General features: G+C 37.1%; 2 protein-coding genes across 3 annotated transcripts; both read right to left on the reverse strand.

Annotated features, from left to right (window-relative positions):
• Positions 1–364: 364 nt before the first annotated feature.
• LOC122008471 lies at positions 365–2411 on the reverse strand. Of its 2 annotated transcripts, none has more exons than XM_042564222.1 (3): positions 2234–2411; positions 1983–2150; positions 365–510 (listed from the first exon to the last, which is right to left on the reverse strand). In XM_042564222.1, the coding sequence occupies exons 1-3, from the start codon at positions 2374–2376 to the stop codon at positions 495–497; spliced, it is 327 nt and encodes a 108-aa protein (XP_042420156.1). In that variant the 5' UTR covers positions 2377–2411; the 3' UTR covers positions 365–494. The 2 variants fall into 2 exon arrangements, with proteins under 2 accessions (XP_042420156.1, XP_042420150.1); XM_042564216.1 differs by lacking the exon at positions 365–510 and adding an exon at positions 1511–1587.
• A 2333-nt stretch (positions 2412–4744) lies between these two features.
• LOC122001197 lies at positions 4745–7711 on the reverse strand. Its single transcript, XM_042555818.1, has 4 exons — positions 6686–7711; positions 5649–6463; positions 5455–5560; positions 4745–5377 (listed from the first exon to the last, which is right to left on the reverse strand). Exons 1-4 carry the CDS (start codon positions 7709–7711, stop codon positions 4745–4747), a joined length of 2580 nt encoding a protein of 859 aa, XP_042411752.1.
• Positions 7712–18201: the final 10490 nt, after the last annotated feature.

The raw sequence follows: 18201 nt of genomic DNA on the forward strand, positions 1-18201 counted from the left end.
CTTCGGTTAAAAATGAAGTAAATGGATTACTTTTACTTCGTCATATATCGTTAATTCCTGAAGTAATTATCGATTAAATTACATTTAGCTTCGTTCTGGATCGAAGTAATAGATAGATACTACTTCGAAATTTTTGGTAATAACCGAAGTAGTTGATACTATTTTACAGCAACAAATTATATTGCTTCGACGTTATAAGTAGATTTTACTTCGGATTTTAAGAATAAAGTGAAGTATTTTTTTCTCTTTTTACTTCATTATTTTTAGACTTCAGTAATTTTGAGCATCACAAAAGGTAACTTCATAAGCCTTGATTTCAGCATATGTTTATACAAAACAAATCTCCCTAAATATGATCAAAATAAGCTATAAAAAACCAAAAACATGTACTGGTTCATTCACACAACTTGTAATTCACTTCAAATACGAGTACACAAATTCACTCCATTCAATTCTCACTTCATCATATTGTGTCTGCGTATAGTACTGGTTCTTCACACAACCTGCAAACTGCAATTTAGAAAGAACCATCATGTTATGTTTTGTAACTGAAAACACTAAATCAAAACACAGTAAGTTGACAAAAAAATCATGAATTAAATTAACAAAAGCATGATAAGACAAATAAATATGTATTGTTATATGCACTCTTATAGTAACAATAACATTTCATCAAATGTGCAATAAAAATGATCCAACAGTTTTTTGAACCTTAAGTTTTATTAGTTCCAATCGCATGGTGATTAGATGCTCAGTCAAATTAATGTATTGCATTCTCAATTTCACATGCACTATGACAAAAAAGCAAAAAATTGTACAATGAGACTTGCTCAATAATCACACAACACGAAAGTACTGAATTAGCGGTGTGGACAGATAACTGGATCTTTCAAGTAGCCTAGCTGATATGCTGAACATCTACTTATGGTAGCTTGGGCATGGTTCTCGTGGAGATGTCAGTATTCTACCCACCTTGGTCATAAATAATGTTCAATATCGAGGTATGATCCCTTGTCTCTCATCTTAAAACATCTAAATTTCAACTCATAATACAGTTTATATTTTGATGCCTAAGGTTCTATTGGATTTGATTTAAACTAAGCACGTGTCTAGAAAGGTTTTGTCATTGTTATTAGAAAATGACTAGTATTAATTAAAAGCATTTTATAACATTAGTGCTAATAGCAAGACTATTATAGTTGTTCCTTGACAGCCTTCTATATTCTCAATCATCGGCAAGCAGAAATTTAATAGTTTATTAGGTCTATAAGGTAACCATGCCCAAATCAGTTACTAATATCCCCCAGCTACTAATAGAACTATGCATAACACAGTTTTGTATAAAACCATAAACAGGGTGTCATCTAAGGGCGAGGAAAAAAAAAAGGAAAGAAGCCATATCAAAGCATGAGAAGAATGCAATAGCAGGGCGTGAACGATTTGATTCAGTATGTGCATTCCTGTTCAAAATGGAAGAAATTCACACACCTTCCTCTCCATCTATAGATCCTCACATTCAACAATCTCCTTCATGTACCGCATGACACAATATCCACATTCAACACAACCTTGTTGTTTGAGATTACCCTAATGAATCAAAGTTAATGCAAAGTGAAAAACCAAATATATAAGAACCAGGAATGCATGTTTTCAATAAGACATACCGTCAACTGTTTGAAAGTTGGTTGTTTTGGATTACCCCTCATACAAAGGTACGTCCTCACTCCACTACATTGTAAAAATAGAACTTATTTCATTTCATATTTGCTAATCAATCTATTCATAATCTACATAATCTAAAACATACTTGCACACTGTAGTTTTCCAAGCATTATCTCAGTTCCTATTACCCATTAAGTCCAACAAATAAATTGTATCTTTGTCCTCGTTTATAACGGTCAAGATCCAGTGGTTCCTGCACGATTGTCAATATATAGCTAAGCTACTATGTATTAGGAATTGAGCAGGGATTAAAAATATACCCAGTGTTGTATGGGATAAGGCATATGCTGTCTCCGTTTGATGCTTTCAACTGATTAGCAATGTGTTGTGAAGAGGTACTGCCATCTTGAGCGGCTGGTATTTTGTTGGGATCCACAAACGACACATACTCAGCCCTGTTTGTTTCCTTCAAGTACTTGTACAAGTAACTGCATTCAAGTAATAAAAAAACATGGTTACTTAAGACATGAACTCATGCAAAGAGAAGAATTGTATATAAGACATAACTTACCCCATGTAAACCAAAATTTGCCTGGACCCTATCTCTCTCATTTCCATACAGCGCATGATATCCTCTCTCAACAACGATGTACTCACATTACATCCAAACATGGCTTCATCAAATTCGATAGGAATGGTCTCCTCCTCAGTCATCAGTCTAACAACAAAAGAATACAAAAACTTGCATGGCATTGGTAGAGCACTTTCAACTTCCTTGAATTTATTTTTCTCATCAGGAACCTCCAAAATAGCAAATGGTGGTGCAGGTTTCTCCTTTTTCTGTAATTTTAAATAATTGTAGCAACATATATAACTATAGCAACAAAAAAGTGAACTGAAAATACCTTTGTCGTCGGAAATATCACCAATTCTTTTGGCCAGCCAACCACAGTTCCAACAGCATCTACCATTACTGTTGGTCCTGACTTAAGTGGAATTGGAAGCTCTGCTTCCTCCTATAAAACAACATCAGCAGACACCTTTAAGTTGCCTTCCCCAAGTGGAGCATTGTGCAGCATTACATTTGGGCCTCCGTCGGATACTATCGTGCCATATGCCACCACATTCCTCTTATTCTTCAGAGCCAGATGACATTTTTTCCCCTGAACAATAAGATATTATCTTTTAATATCTGAAGCTAGGAAACAAATTTAATGTACCAAATATAATACAAAACCTGATTGAATGAATTGTCGCATTCAAAAACTTCCACATCATCTTCCAATATTTGAACTGCCATGTGCGATGACTTGTTAGATGCTACACGTTTAGAAACTCGATCACTTGTTTCTGGCATAAATCGAGCAAGAAGAGCCTTCAGTTTTGCAACTTCAGCTTTCAAAATCTTTGTTTCCTCCGCTTGCTCTTTGAAGTTTTCAGCCAAAGCCTTTGACACCAACTCCCTCTTCTTCTTTGGAGTTTTGAAGTAGACTTGGGGCTTCACAAATCCCCCTACACCTCTAACCCTTCCGTAAGGTTCTTGGCTCCCTAATGCAGTAGTTAATACGTCATTGCTTCCAAAAGATATGAACTCTCCCCTCTTTTTTTTGTCCAACAAATCGTCCTAAAAATATGGAGGTAACATTAAATATCCAATGAAGACACTTTTTTCACTGATTATGAATGAACTTGAAATAAAACTAAAATAATACAATTTTTTCAGCAACTTCAGCAGTCTCTGTATTTGTGATGTTTCCGGATTTGTCTTCGCGGGCCTTACGCCAAAGGAATGACCTATCAACTTCCTCATCCTCCCTGAATATTTTTCTCTGCCTCTACAATTCCAAAAAATGATCATTTAAAACATGACGTACTACATGAAAAGGATAATATAATATTCCATGGATTACCAATTCTGTCTCCAATCTAATGTATCCCTTGCGAGACATTTTGTGATGATACTTGCAATTGCTCGCCCGTTCCTTTTGTTTTTCATGAGTGACTTATGTCACGTAAAAAAAAGTAAATTTTTAGAAGAATGGCTAGAATTTAAAAACAATAGGATGGAGTATGATGAAGTTATTATATATATTCCTGCTGTACATGAACTTATTATATACAGAACTTCATTTTGTTAATTAAATGCCCTAAATGTTTTAAATCTTGGTGCATATAATAATTTAAATATAACATGATAATATCATCATGTACCTCCCAAGATGGATGTAGCCTCTCATCAACAAAAGCTTTCCAAATTGTAGATGGGATCTGATACTGCTTCGGTGGTGACCTCAGTTTTTCAGGATTATCTCTATATGGCCAGACAAACCTACTGTTGAGTTTGTTTTTGAAGTCTCTCCATTTCTGGCCTGCTGAACTCATCACTGCCGCCTCGCTTTAAGGTGCTAAGTCGAAGACATTCTATAACACACAGCAGTAATTGCTATCAGTTTGTATATTGAAAAAATCACAATGAAAAAAAAAACATAAGCAATCTCATAAGGAAGTGTATTATTGGATTATACTCACCGATATTTCTTCCCACACTTTCTGTTTCATGTTCTCTGGAACAGTGGGCCATGACTTTATGTTAATAGGCACCATGGATCTAACAACAGAGCCTATGAAAGATTGTAGTGCCTTCCCATTTTCATTGTACACAGGTCGTCCTATGTCATCATATTCAATCGTCGACTTTTTTCCCCATCTTGTAGCAGCAATAAGTCTGCACATTGATGTAGGCCCCCGAGTCTTCTTCTGCCCAGTAATAGGAGGTTCTTCTATTTCAGTCTCTCCTCGTAGCTCTGCAGCTGCTAACCCATCAGCATCTTGGTGTAGTTCGGTGTCCTCAACTACACGTGGCTCATCATATTTTGCTATTTTTCGCTGTTTTTTAGGACGCATTATTCTTTTCCCTGCATATAGGAAAATAAATGATGAGATAATGGTATATAAAGTCTGCAGTGACAATATAATAAAAGAAGACGTGATACAAATAATAACATTAACACATACGAACAAGTAAAAATAATACTAGTAAAGACAATAAATATTAATGCAGATGACATAAAAGTGGAAAACATCATTTTTTCTTGTTTGTTACAAAGAAACCCTCTTTAGAAGATCTAAAATATCCTTCATGTGTAGGAATACAATGAATATCAACATTATCAATTGGTCGAGCTTCGGGAATTATGGTCCAAAGATCCTCTTCTCCATCGTAACATCTATTTGGAACTTGAAGCACTATTGACCACCCTTTGTTCAGTGGGTCAGCAACATAAAATACTTGTCTAACTTTACTTGCAAGCACAAATTCATCCTTCTGGTGGCCTCGTTTGTTTAGATTAACTAAGGTGAAGCCACATTCATCATTGTATTGTATTTCTTTGTCATTTGATACCCATGCGCACTTGAAAAGAGGAACTTGAAATTGATGATAGTCTAGTTCCCATATCTCTTCAATAACTCCATAAAAAGTCACATTCTCTAACACGGGATTCTTATCTTTGGCACTACAAACAAGCATCGTGTTGGCAAGTAGAGAAACACCACTGTTTTGACAAACTTTCTCATCATCCCGCTCTTTTGTTTGGTATAAATTGCCATTTATGACATAGCTATCACACTTTAAGACTCGCACACGTGGTCCATGGGCCAGCCATCTCAATGACGATGTCATTCCACCATTGCAACTATCGATTTCAGCAGCCACCTGACATGCATTCCTATTAATTAGTGTGATCAAAACAATGATTAACAAATATTGTATGTTAGCATCTTCTACATCACCTTTGCACGAAACCAGTCAATGAACCTCTTATTATGAGCATCTTGTATCCACCTTGCATCTTTCTGTTTCTTGGGAAACATTGTCTTCAAGAAGGATTTGTGTTCACTGAAGAATTTTACTTCTAAAGTTTTATTTTCATGAATACATATGGACTGCCAAGTACATATAATTATTAGTTATGCAGTACACTTACATAATGTATGGAGATATTTCTTCTGTATTTTCTAGAACAGTCAAGTGTGCTTGTTGGAGATCAATTTGTTGGACGATGATTGATGAATTGCTTGCTGAGAATCCAGGAATGCTTGTGTTTGGGTCACGTAGTGATTTAGGGACCCCAACAGGATCAAGGTCATTGAGATATTCTGAACAAAATTCAACTGCTTCTTCTGCTGCATATCTCCGAACAATGCAACCTTCCGGATATTTTCGACTGCCTACGTAACTTTTCAACACCTTCATGCATCTTTCAAATGGGTACATCCATCTGAAGTAGACTGGTCCACATAATTGGACTTCACGAACAAGATGAACTGTTAAGTGGAGCATGATATCGAAGAAAGAAGGGGGGAAATACTGCTCCAATAAGCAGAGTGTAACGATCAAGTCAGATTGCAGCTTATCTAACTTGGCTACATCGATAATCTTGCAACAAATATCTTTGAAGAAGAAGCATAATCTTATGACAGCATATCTAACATATTTTGGCAGAGAATTACGTATGACTATTGGCAGGAAGTGCTGCATTATAACATGAGAATCATGTGATTTCAAGCTACTCAGCTTCATCTCATCAATGCAGACAAGATTCTTCATGTTTGATGAGAAACCTTCCGAAACTTTTATATCCATTAATGACCTACATACTTGTAATCTCTCATTTTTTGTGAATGAGCATGCTGCAGGAGGTAGATATGTTCTTTTCTCACCAATTTTAGGAGCCAATTGAGGCCTAATTCTCATCTGAACCATGTCCAACCTAGCTGCCACATTGTCCTTGGTTTTTCCCTTGATGTTCATCAAAGTATTAATCAGAGACTCGAAAACGTTTTTCTCAATGTGCATAACATCGAGACAATGCCTAACATGTAGGTATTTCCAGTATGGAAGATTGAAAAAAATTGACTTCTTCTTCCAACATTTACTGAAATTTGTAGCTCCAACATACTTTTCTTCTTCAATGTCTTCCACAATATTCTCCTTTGCTTTTTTCCTTATTTTCCCCTTCACACTTGTTTTCTTTCCAAACTCACATGTTATGTCTGAAAGCTTGTCAAACAACTTAATTCCAGATAATGGCCTACCTGCTTCACCAAGTTCCTCCATGCCATTAAACTCCTTTATTTGCCTCCGATATGGATGAAATCGTGGTAGGAATCGTCTATGCCCAGCAAATGACATTTTCTTCCCATTTGGTAAGTGCTTTGCATAAGTATCCTCACCACATATTGGGCATGCGTAATAACCATGTGTAGTACATCCACTAAGGTTACCATATGCAGGAAAGTCGTTGATGGTCCATAAAAGAACTGCTTTAAGAGTGAAAACCTCCCTTCGATAAGCATCATAAACTCCATCAACTCCTTCCCACAAGAGCTGCAAATCATCAACCAGAACCTCAAGGTAGACGTCGATATCGTTTCCAGGCTGTTTCGGCCCTGAAATGAGCATCGTTAGCATGATGAATTTCCTTTTCATGCACATGTCTGGAGGCAAATTATATGTGGCCAGCATGATTGGCCAGCAACTGTAGCGACTACTAAGATTGCTGTGAGGATTAATTCCATCGGCTGCAAGTGCCAGGCGAATATTTCTTGCCTCACTTCCAAAGTCGGGCCACATATGATCCACCAATTTCCATGACGGTGAATCAACTGGATGGCGTAACTGACCAACAACTCTTGTGCTATCTGCATGCCATGTTAAATTTCTGGAAGTTTCTAAAGATTTAAACATGCGCTTAAATCTTGGTATGGGAGGGAAATACCAAACCACTTTGGCAGGAACACCTTTCTTCTCAACATTTTTCTTGGTTAGCTTCCATCTTGATAAGCCACATTTCGGGCAGCTTACGCAGTCTTTATATTGTTTCCTATAAAGGATGCAATCATTGGAACAAGCATGAATTTTTTCATGACCCAAAGCCAAACAACTCAACGTCTTCTTTGCTTCATAAATTGACGATGGCAGATTGTGGTTATCTGGCAGCATGTCCCCAAAATCTGCTAGTAGATCTGAAAATAGAGCATCACTCATCCCATGCCTTGCTTTGGTATTGTATATTTTTACAAGTGCACTCTGTAACGCCCGCCCTTTCAGGTAGCACTAGGGCCACCCCGGAGGGACGGACGTCACTGAAACATAGACATCAATTATACTAATGCATATGGATTCATGGCAACGGAAGACTTATTTAATTTTTTTTTCTTTTATCATATGCATTTAGTTTACTTATCCTGGCATGTGAATCAAAGCATACTGAACATTATCATCATATCATCATTATTCTAACATGAGTAAAATATCATAAGTGTATGAAATACTAGCTGAAATCATCATCATAAGCATAGGTCCAACATTGTTCACATGCATAACTTAGATAATTCAAAGAAACTTAAATAGATCTATCCACCAGCACTTCCACACACATCTTCCTTGCCTTTCCTGCTCTGCTCCCCTTAAACAATCCATTCCTTGCCTTTATCTACAGTACAAGGAAAACGTGTAGCTATAAGCCAAAGGCTTAATGAGATCCTTGCCTACCCATAAATCCGAAAAACACATAACATAACATAACATGTAGAAAACATAACATAGCATAACATAGCATGGAGAGTCATAACATAGAACATATCTTATCATGTAAAAACCATAACAACTCATAGCATATCATGAGGGAAAGCAGAACATAATATATCATATCACATAAGGAGCATAACATATCAAAGTCTATCATGTGAGTGTATATCATGATTCATATCACATTCTATAAGCACATATCATGAAGTCTATCATATCATGTAAACATGTATCATAACTCATACCTGTTCATAAGGGTGCATCAACATAATTTCATAAATATGTGCATGTAGATGCAATATGTATATTTTGAAAACATGTATCATGGAATGCACATATGCATCATGCTTCTTTCAAAACATATAGTATACATACTTGAATATCATATCATCATCATGAGAAGGGCTCTGGCTTGTACCACATGTAAACATAAATGCGCGCAATCCCTAGGACAGGGTAGCTAGCCCCGAACCTACTAGGGATCTAGGTCCGTTCATAGTCCGTCGACCTAGGGGCGTACTGAGGAGCCCATCCCTTAACGAGGTCTGTTCATAGTCCGTCGACCCCGGGGCGCTTATGGATCCCACCCTTGGTACAAGCCATACAAAGTAAAATATCATGCATATCATATCTCATCATATCATACATGTCATAATTCTTGTCATATCATTAAGAGAGCTCTTGATCCCAACTTAAGGGAAGCATCTCTTTACCATAGCATGAAGAGTGCTCTTGATCCCAACTTAAGGGAAGCAACTCTTTTCCATAACATGAAGAGTGCTCTTGGTCCCAGCTTAAGGGAAGCAACTCTTTAGGCTTTTCTTCTTACATAAGCCATTCATACATGCATTATGAAACATAACATGTTCTTATCATAACATAAAGCATAACATGTCATTTTCATATCATCAAACATGGCATATCATCTCATGAACTTAGCATACATATCATGAACATGGCATATCATATCATGAGTCTAGCATATCATATCATTAACATGGCATATCATGTCATAAGTCTATCATGTCATATCATAAACATGGCACATCTTATCAAAAGACATAGAAATGCAACATATCATTAAGCATGAAAGCTTACTCCACTTATATATCAAAGACTACATATCATGAAAAATGCCTAAGCATGTTTGGTTAGGTTTAAACTCTTTCCTAACCCAATTTATCCATCTTGGCCAAACCATATCAGTAGGTTTCATCCTCATTTCATTCCATATTAAGCATAGAACTTACCCACATAATATGTAAAACTTAATCTAAGCACATACAAGGTAATATACTTCATGAATAAGCATGTTTGAGTTCAAAACTCTAACCTTAACCCATTTATCTCAATTTGGACAAAACATATCAGTAGGGTTCTTATATCATTTGGTTCCATATGAAGCATAAAACTTATCCACATAGCATGTAAACTTGATCTAAGCACATACAAGGCAATATACTTCATGAATAAGCATGTTTGAGTTCAAAACTCTAACCTTAACCCATTTATCTCAATTTCGACAAAACATATCAGTAGGGTTCTTATATCATTTGGTTCCATATGAAGCATAAAACTTATCCACATAGCATGTTAACTTGATCTAAGCACATACAAGGCATTATACTTCATGAATAAGCATGTTTGAGTTCAAAACTCTAACCTTAACCCATTTATCTCAATTTGGACAAAACATATCATTAGGGTTCTTATATCATTTGGTTTCATATGAAGCATAAAACTTATCCACATAGCATGTAAACTTGATCTAAGCACATACAAGGCATTATACTTCATGAATAAGCATGTTTGAGTTCAAAACTCTAACTCTAACCCATTTATTTCAATTTGGCCTAAACATATCAGTAGGATTTCATATCATTCTACTCCATAAGAAGCATAAGACTTAAACATGTAACATGCACATTTAATCTAAGTTCCTATAGAGCATAGTACAAGTACCTACAAGGAACCATACTTCATGAATAAGCCTATTTGAGTTCAAAACTCTAACCCTAACCCTTTTATTTTCATTTGGCCGAAACATATCAGTAGGGTTTCATGTCTTTTTATCCCTTAGGAAGCATAAAACTTAAACATGTAGCATGCACATTTAATCTAAGTACCTATAGAATATTGTACAAGTACTTACAAGGAACCATCCTTCATGAATAAGCCTATTTGAGTTCAAAACTCTAACCCTAACCCTTTTATTTTCATTTGGCCGAATCATATCAGTAGAGTTCCATATCATTTTATTCCATAAGAAGCATAAAACTTAAACTTATAACAAGCCCATTTAATCTAAGTGCTTACAAGGTATTGTACTTCATGTTCTAAGCATATTTGAGTTCAAAAACTTAAACCCTAACCCATTTATTCAATTTGGCCAACCATATCAGTAGGGTTTACTACCATTTCATTCCATATGAAGCATAAAAACCTTTGTTATAAACATGTAAAAATTCATACATCACAAAGAGGTACAACTAGTATGGTTTCTAACTAAAATTCTTGACCTAAGGCCTTATAATCAATTTGGCCGAACCATATAGATAGGTTTCTCTTTTTTTTCTTCACAACATGAAGAATGAAGACTAAACTAACAACATATGAAATTCATATATCATAGAGTATAAATTTAAGCATGTGATCAAAGAAAAACTTGTTCTAGATCCTTTCTTCCATCCTTGGCCGAATCATGCAACAAGTTCTAAATTTCTTTCTTTTTTTTTTTTTTATAACATGAAGCATCTCTTATCACTTGTTAACCCTAAGTGACTACCTATTCTTTATCTTGACCATCTTCTTTCAAGAAAAGTTTTAGAGTTTCGAAAGAGAAAAACATTCTAAAAACCGAAGCTACTTGTACTGCAGTGAGGGGATACTCACATCCTTGCGCTTGTTTTCCTTAGAGATTAAACCTTTTGTTGTGGATCCTTCCTAGAGAGGGGAAGCTTCCTTACTCCTTGGTCTCGGTAAGAAGAAGGAATGGGTGAAGAAGGGGGCACGGTGAAGGAGGAAGGAGTAAGAGAGTGAATGAGAAAAATGCCAACTCATTTTAATTTCTTCCTTTTATTCATCATGAGAGGAGGAAGGAAAAATATATTTTTCTTCCTCCTTTCTTTTACTCTCTTGATAATTAAGAAAAGTCTAGATACATCCCTTCTTGGTGAGTAAGAAAGGAATATTCTAGAGCATCTCTTCATTAGAGAGGGAGAAGACAACTCTCACTTCTCCTTCTAAGAGAAGAGCCTTTTCTTCTTACATTTAATTATGGTTTCCTTCTCTTTCCCAACAATAATTTCTCTTGGTCTAGTGGTTATCTTATTCAGGTATCTAATGAGAGATCTAGAGTTCAAGTCCTAGACCTTATGTATTTTTATTTCTATTTTATTTATTTATGTGTTCGGCTAGGAGCAAAAATTCAACTAAAGCATATATATTTTTCTTTATTCATGATAGAATATTCTAGAATTTTGCTAAGGACCCTATGGGTGTTACACACTCAACTTTGTGTAACGTTTGCATCCCTTATACAGTGGCTTCTCTGCTTCCTTCAAAAACTTCATAAATGCTTCTGGATTTTCTGTATGGTTATCATACGCTGCCTCACACAAATTAACAGTTTCAAAATCATCATGACAATTATCAGTTGTCTCTTGGTTGACACTCGAATTTAATCTATCCTTCTCCGCAGCCTCACCATGCCAAATCCAATTCAAATAATTTTTACTGAAACCATTGAAGTAAAGATGCTCCCGAATCCACATAACCGCTCCCTTTTTAAGATTCATACATTTGCAACAAGGACAATGAATTAAATTGGGGTCGATATGTGGATTCTGCAAACAACGTCTAATGAATTGTTCCACACCCTCCTCATACTCTTTGGACCTCCTATCTAAGTAAATCCAGGATTTATCCATTATAGTACAACAGAATCCCAAGAAACTTCTTCAGAATTATCGTGCTAAAATTATTTACCGCTAGCTCAATGTGTTCTTTGATCAAAACCTGAAGATACTACATATATGTTAAGCAAACATTAGAGTAAGACTGCAAAAAGGTAGTCAAATTCATATCGAGCATAGTTCCATATTTTATACTCATTCTAATAGCTATCAATATTTTCTACTCATCATTGAGAAAAATAATGCGTATTTTGTACAATATGTGGATATATAAAGAACGAAAGCATGGCACCAGTTGAATTTCCAAACACTTGTCTTTTTTCGAACATGCACACTCAATCATTTGACATATGAACGCTCTTAAATAGATTGAATCTATTGGGTTGTCAGCAATCCAGTGTCGGAGACCATTCAGCCTGATAGTAGTAAAAGAAAACCCCTCTAATTTCTGATTTTAAAGTTAGTTTTTCATAATCATGCTGTTGTGATTGTTGAAATTTGTGATGGAAGCAGTTTTGAGTTCGTTTAATCCAATTGTAACCAAATTTCTTGAAATTTATGGTGGTTATAAATTGTTCATGGATGGAGCATTTCAGAATGTAGGAGATATGCTGGGTTGCATTTGTACAAGTTGTGTGATACATTTTCAGAGAGCTTACACAAGTTTTTTTATTAGAACTTTTTTTGTCATCCTGAGGAGTTAGGAAAGGTTTGAGATGTAACTATAGAAAGTGTGAATAGTAATTTTATTTAGTTTTATTGTATTTTTACTCTCATATTTTTTTTAGCCAAAGATTTACTTTGAATTTTATTAAATTATTTATCTTAAGTGGTATCATAGTTAGAAATTGTTAAATTAAATTGTTGTATTTGTGCTGGATGAAGCAGTTACACATTTAATCTCAATAAGTGATAGCATAGTTGAGATTGTCTGATTCTGAAATGCTGTATTTGGGATCTTCATAGTGGATGAAACAGGTAGCACAAAGACAAATTATGTTAGGATGGTGAGAATTTACTATAACTATTAGTGAATGTTGTATTTAAAAGTTATTATCATCATCTACCTAGTGGAGAAAATGCTAAGCTATCTTATGCCAAAGAGAGTAGCAAATAATAGAGAGATGTAATCACTCTTTATCAAATTATACCTAGTGTGGATCAAGTATACAACACAAGGCATTAGATAGAAATTGGATGCATCTCTGTTTTATTTCAATCCATTTTAAGAGGACAAAGATAAAGTATCTGATCACATTTATATAAAGAAAGGAGGCATTCATCATCAAGATTTGAATAGGAGTGTAGTGGTCACCGAGAGAGCAAGGACAAAATAGAAATTATAAAGGTGAGTGTTCTAGCAATATTGATTTGTATATGAATGTTGATGGTTGCTAAGCAAATTGTCTGAACAAGGAAACAAAAACACACATTAGTTACATTAGTTTTTGCTATCTCATGGGAAAACAATCCATCTTCTATAGTTGATATTTAAATTCAACTGGTGCTATGCTTGCTTGCATTAGGAGGCAAGTATTTTTTTTAAAGAAAAATTAATACATGTGGAACTGAGATTTTGAGGGACAACTTGAAGGAGTAAGAGTACAACACATGTCTTACTCTAACTTGAAAGCATGCGTATTTTTAGGTAATGACCTCGTAAATATAGAGACTGAAAAAAAAAAGCAAAAAAAATTTCCAAACACTTGTCTTTGTTGGAAGAATAGCACCAAACCTACAACAAATTGGAGACCATCTAAAACATGATTTTGCAAAATAAAGGAGGAGAAAAAGAAGAAGAATAAGAAAAAGAATGTAACGACCCGCCTCTTACTAGCTAGGCTACGAAGCCGATCACTACATTATGCTGTGCTGGACTATTAATGCGGAATGAAAACTGGCTAATTTAAAATTTTATTGAACTAAATACTGTAAAGTTTAACTTAGTGTTCTGGGTGTACCTAGGAGTTGTACACATGCTAGGGGAGGTGTTTAAAACTGATAATAAACTTCGGATCGATCCACAGACCGATCTACTGATACTGGCACGGTAGGAAACTCTGGATCGTTCAACCGACCGATCCATAAACTACGCTGCAATCCTGTACGCTGCTGGATCGGTCTGCCAACCGATCCAGCTGGTCCCTGATCGGTCAATGAGACCGATCAGTGGCTTACTGATCGGTGTGCCGATCGATCAGTGAGCCATTTTTTTATTTTTTTCGCGACCCAGCTCCTGATCGATCCACGGATCGATCAGGGAACGAACAGAAAGCTTCTGTTCGCAGAAACCAGGTCCCTGATCGGTCTACCGACCGATCAGAGACTCCCTGATCGGTCTGCTGACCCATCAGGGGTTTCTGATTTCGTATCAGGCCCCTGATATCAGCACTGATGCGTGCCAAGGTCATTACACAACACTATAAAAGCTAAGAGAAACATTCTACTAGGTAATGGCTAACATACTAAACATGATTAAGGCATAGAATACTAATTCATGGCATGTAAACATATGGAAACCAAAACTAACAAGGTTTTAAACTTTTCTCTTGCTAACTAACAGAAACATAAGATAACGCTTGCTATAAGTACTAATGCATACTGAACACGTTCTAATGCATAATAAAATAAAACTAGATCCCTAGGATCTTTATTCCAGTTCCTTCCACACACATCTTGATCTGCATTAACCTCCAGCCTCCACTGCTAGTCCATTTTCCTTTTACCTGTATCTGCAGTATAAGGAAAATAGTATCTATAAGTTAAAAAGCTTAGTAAGAAACCATCTACCTTACTAAAACATGCATACGATGCAAATATGATTTTAAATCATGCTGTTTGAAAGGATATGCTAAGTATACTGAATAAACTAAACATGGCATGGCATATAAGCATACAATCATAGCATATCTAAAGCTGAACATGATATCAATCACATGGTATCAATGAAGAACTAAGCTGATACTAAAAACTGAGCTAAGCTAATACTGAGCTACTGCTAGGACTGTACTGAATTCACGAACTAATTTGTGAAAGGTTGAAAATCATATACATATAGTAAGTAAAAATACTAAACATGCTGCTGATGGGCCCTGGCAACCCCTAACTAGACCCGGGATTGCAAGTTCCGAATCTTGTAGGGTTTACTAGGTTAGCTAAACCTAGGGACGACTATGGGAGCCCAACCCAATGGATATCTAATCCAGTACAGTGCCACTGAAAAGTAAAATACTGAAATCGCTAATACTAATTTGTTGAATCTAGGTTATCTGAACCTAGAACTAGGTTGTCTGAACCTAGAGGCGACTGTGGGAGCCCACCCATTTGGACATCTAGTCTCATAAAAGATGAAATAAAAACTGATCAAGCTAATTAACATGTTCTATGGCATTTAACTAAATGCCCACTGTATCATAAGGCTGTGCTAGGCATTTTGTCGAGCATTTGGCGCTCTCTAACTCTCCTCTCGATCAGGGAGACTACCTCTAGGCACCCTACAACGTCTAAACCCCTATCTACAGAGGATACACGTGCTCGGCCCATCTAGAGATGCTCACTAATCCCTAAATCTGTGAGAAGAGTTAAAATACACACTATATGCTGACAAAATTCAATAAAACTAATCTAATGCATAAAAGAAAACACGCGAGAGCTACTTATACTGCAGGTGAGGGGTTTCTTACCTCGTACGCTAATTTTCTTACAACTCTATTCGCTAGAATTCCGGTGGAGACGATCCTTTCGATAATCTCCTCGCTCCAACGCATTCTTCTCGTGGAGGGGAACGTTCTTGTGTTGGAATCGCTGCCGGAAGGTGCTCTTAGGGCCCTAGGGAGGGAACCCTAGGGTTGGCTTTGGCTTGTTTGGGCGCCGAGAGAAGGAAGAGGAGAAGGAGAGGGTGTTCGGCGGTGAGGGTTTTTGAGAAAGAGATGTTGCCAAACCAAACTAAAAATAACCCAAACCAACTTAAGTTTTTAATTTATATTAAGTGGGTAACTAGGCCCAACTCAAATATAAATATAAATGTTTCCCTTCTCTTTCAGCACGGCACTGCTGGGTTCACCGGTTACTAAGGCTAACTAAAGGTTTAGCGGACCCGAGAGGTCCCGGGTTCGATTCCCGCTTAAACCATTTTACTTTTCTACTTATTTTTGCTACTTCCAATACTCCAAAAATTCCAGAAAAATATCTAATAATTCCAGAAAAATCATAGAATATTACTAAAATAGTTTTGAGAATTTTCGGGCGTTAAAATCCCCCATACCTTATAAAAAGTTCATCCTCGAACTTAGAATAATTCTGGGTACTTCTGTCTCCCAAGTTGCCTCTTTTGCTGTGTGACTGTGACAAATGACTTTGACTAATGGTACTTCCTTGTTCCGCAATTTCTTAACTGCTCGGTCTATTATCTGAATAGGCCGACTGTCATAGCTGAGGTCTTCGCGAACTTGTACCGACTGGGGCTCAATCACCTGGGTGGCATCTGGGGTATGCTTCTTCAGTATAGAGACATGAAATACATTATGAATAGCTGACATCTCCTGAGGTAGCTCTAGCTCATATGCTACTTTGCCAACTCTCCTGCTGATAAGGTATGGTCCCACATATCTGGGACTTAGTTTGCCCTTCTTCCCAAAATGCATCACTCCCTTCATGGGAGCTACTCTGAGGAACACTGAATCCCCAACCGAAAATTCTAAGGGTCAGCATAGCTTTTTGGCGGCACTGAGCTATCTCTATCCTCTGGCGGATCTGTTGTATAGCTGCTGTGGTATCTAGTTCTAGTTCTTTCTGTTCACCACTCTCATACCAGCAGATTGGAGATCTACACCTCCGCCCATAGAGAGCCTCGTAAGGTGCCATGCTGATAGTGGCCTGATAGCTGTTGTTGTATGCAAATTCTGCTAAGCTCAGATATTTGCACCAACTTCCCCTGAAGTCTAGGGCACACGCTCGAAACATATCTTCGAGTACCTGATTTACTCGCTCCGTCTGACCATTTGTCTGAGGATGGAATGCTGTGCTGAACTTTAACTTAGTGCCCAACGCTGACTGTACACACTCCCAGAAGTGTGATGTGAATCTGTTGTCTCTGTCTGAAATGATGGTTCGTGGCGCTCCATGTAGTCTGACGATCTCCAGGAGATACAACTGAGCTAGCTTCTCCATGGAGTAGGATATCTTAATAGCTAAGAAGTGGGATGATTTAGTCAACCTGTCGACTAATACCCAGATGGCGTCAAAACCATTCGTGGTTCTGGGCAGTCCCACTATGAAATCCATAGAGATATCCTCCCACTTCCATTCTTGAATCTGTATAGGCTGTAGAACTCCTCCTGGTCGCTGATGTTCTGCCTTGACCCTCTGACAGGTGAGGCAGATGCTAACATATCTGGCGATGTCTCGCTTCATCCCGGGCCACCAAAAATGGGTCTTCAGGTCTTGATACATTTTTGTGGAACCTGGATGCATCGCATAGGGAGTCTTGTGAGCCTCATCTAAAATCTGTCTCTGTAGCTCCTCCTGATCTGGAACACAGAGTCTGTCACCAAAATACAACACCCCGCTATCGGACACTCTGAATTCTCTACTTTCTGATTCTGCTAGCCCTTGCTTGATTTTCTGAATTTCAGGGTCCTGCTCCTGAGTTGACTGAATATCACCAAGCAAGGTAGACTCTAAGGTCATAGTAGAGAGCTGTCCAACGATGAGTTCGATCCTTCTGTAGGGGCGGTGACATGGCTGTAAAAGATAATAAGGTAGAACTGGATTTTCTGCTATGTGCGTCGGCTACCTTATTGGCTTTCCCTGGATGGTAGAGGATGTTTATATCGTAGTCTTTGACCAGCTCAAGCCATTTGTCGCATGTTCGGATCCTTCGAGTGAAGAAGTACTTGAGACTCCGATGATCTGTATACACTCTGCACTGAGCTCCATATAAGTAATGTCTCCAAATTTTGAGAGCGAACACTATTGTTGCAAGCTCAAGGTCATGAGTAGGGTAATTCTTCTCATAATCCTTGAGTTGTCTGG

Source organism: Zingiber officinale, chromosome 1A (genome assembly GCF_018446385.1).
Source record: "Zingiber officinale cultivar Zhangliang chromosome 1A, Zo_v1.1, whole genome shotgun sequence".
In the NCBI taxonomy this organism is placed as follows: Eukaryota; Viridiplantae; Streptophyta; class Magnoliopsida; order Zingiberales; family Zingiberaceae; genus Zingiber; species Zingiber officinale.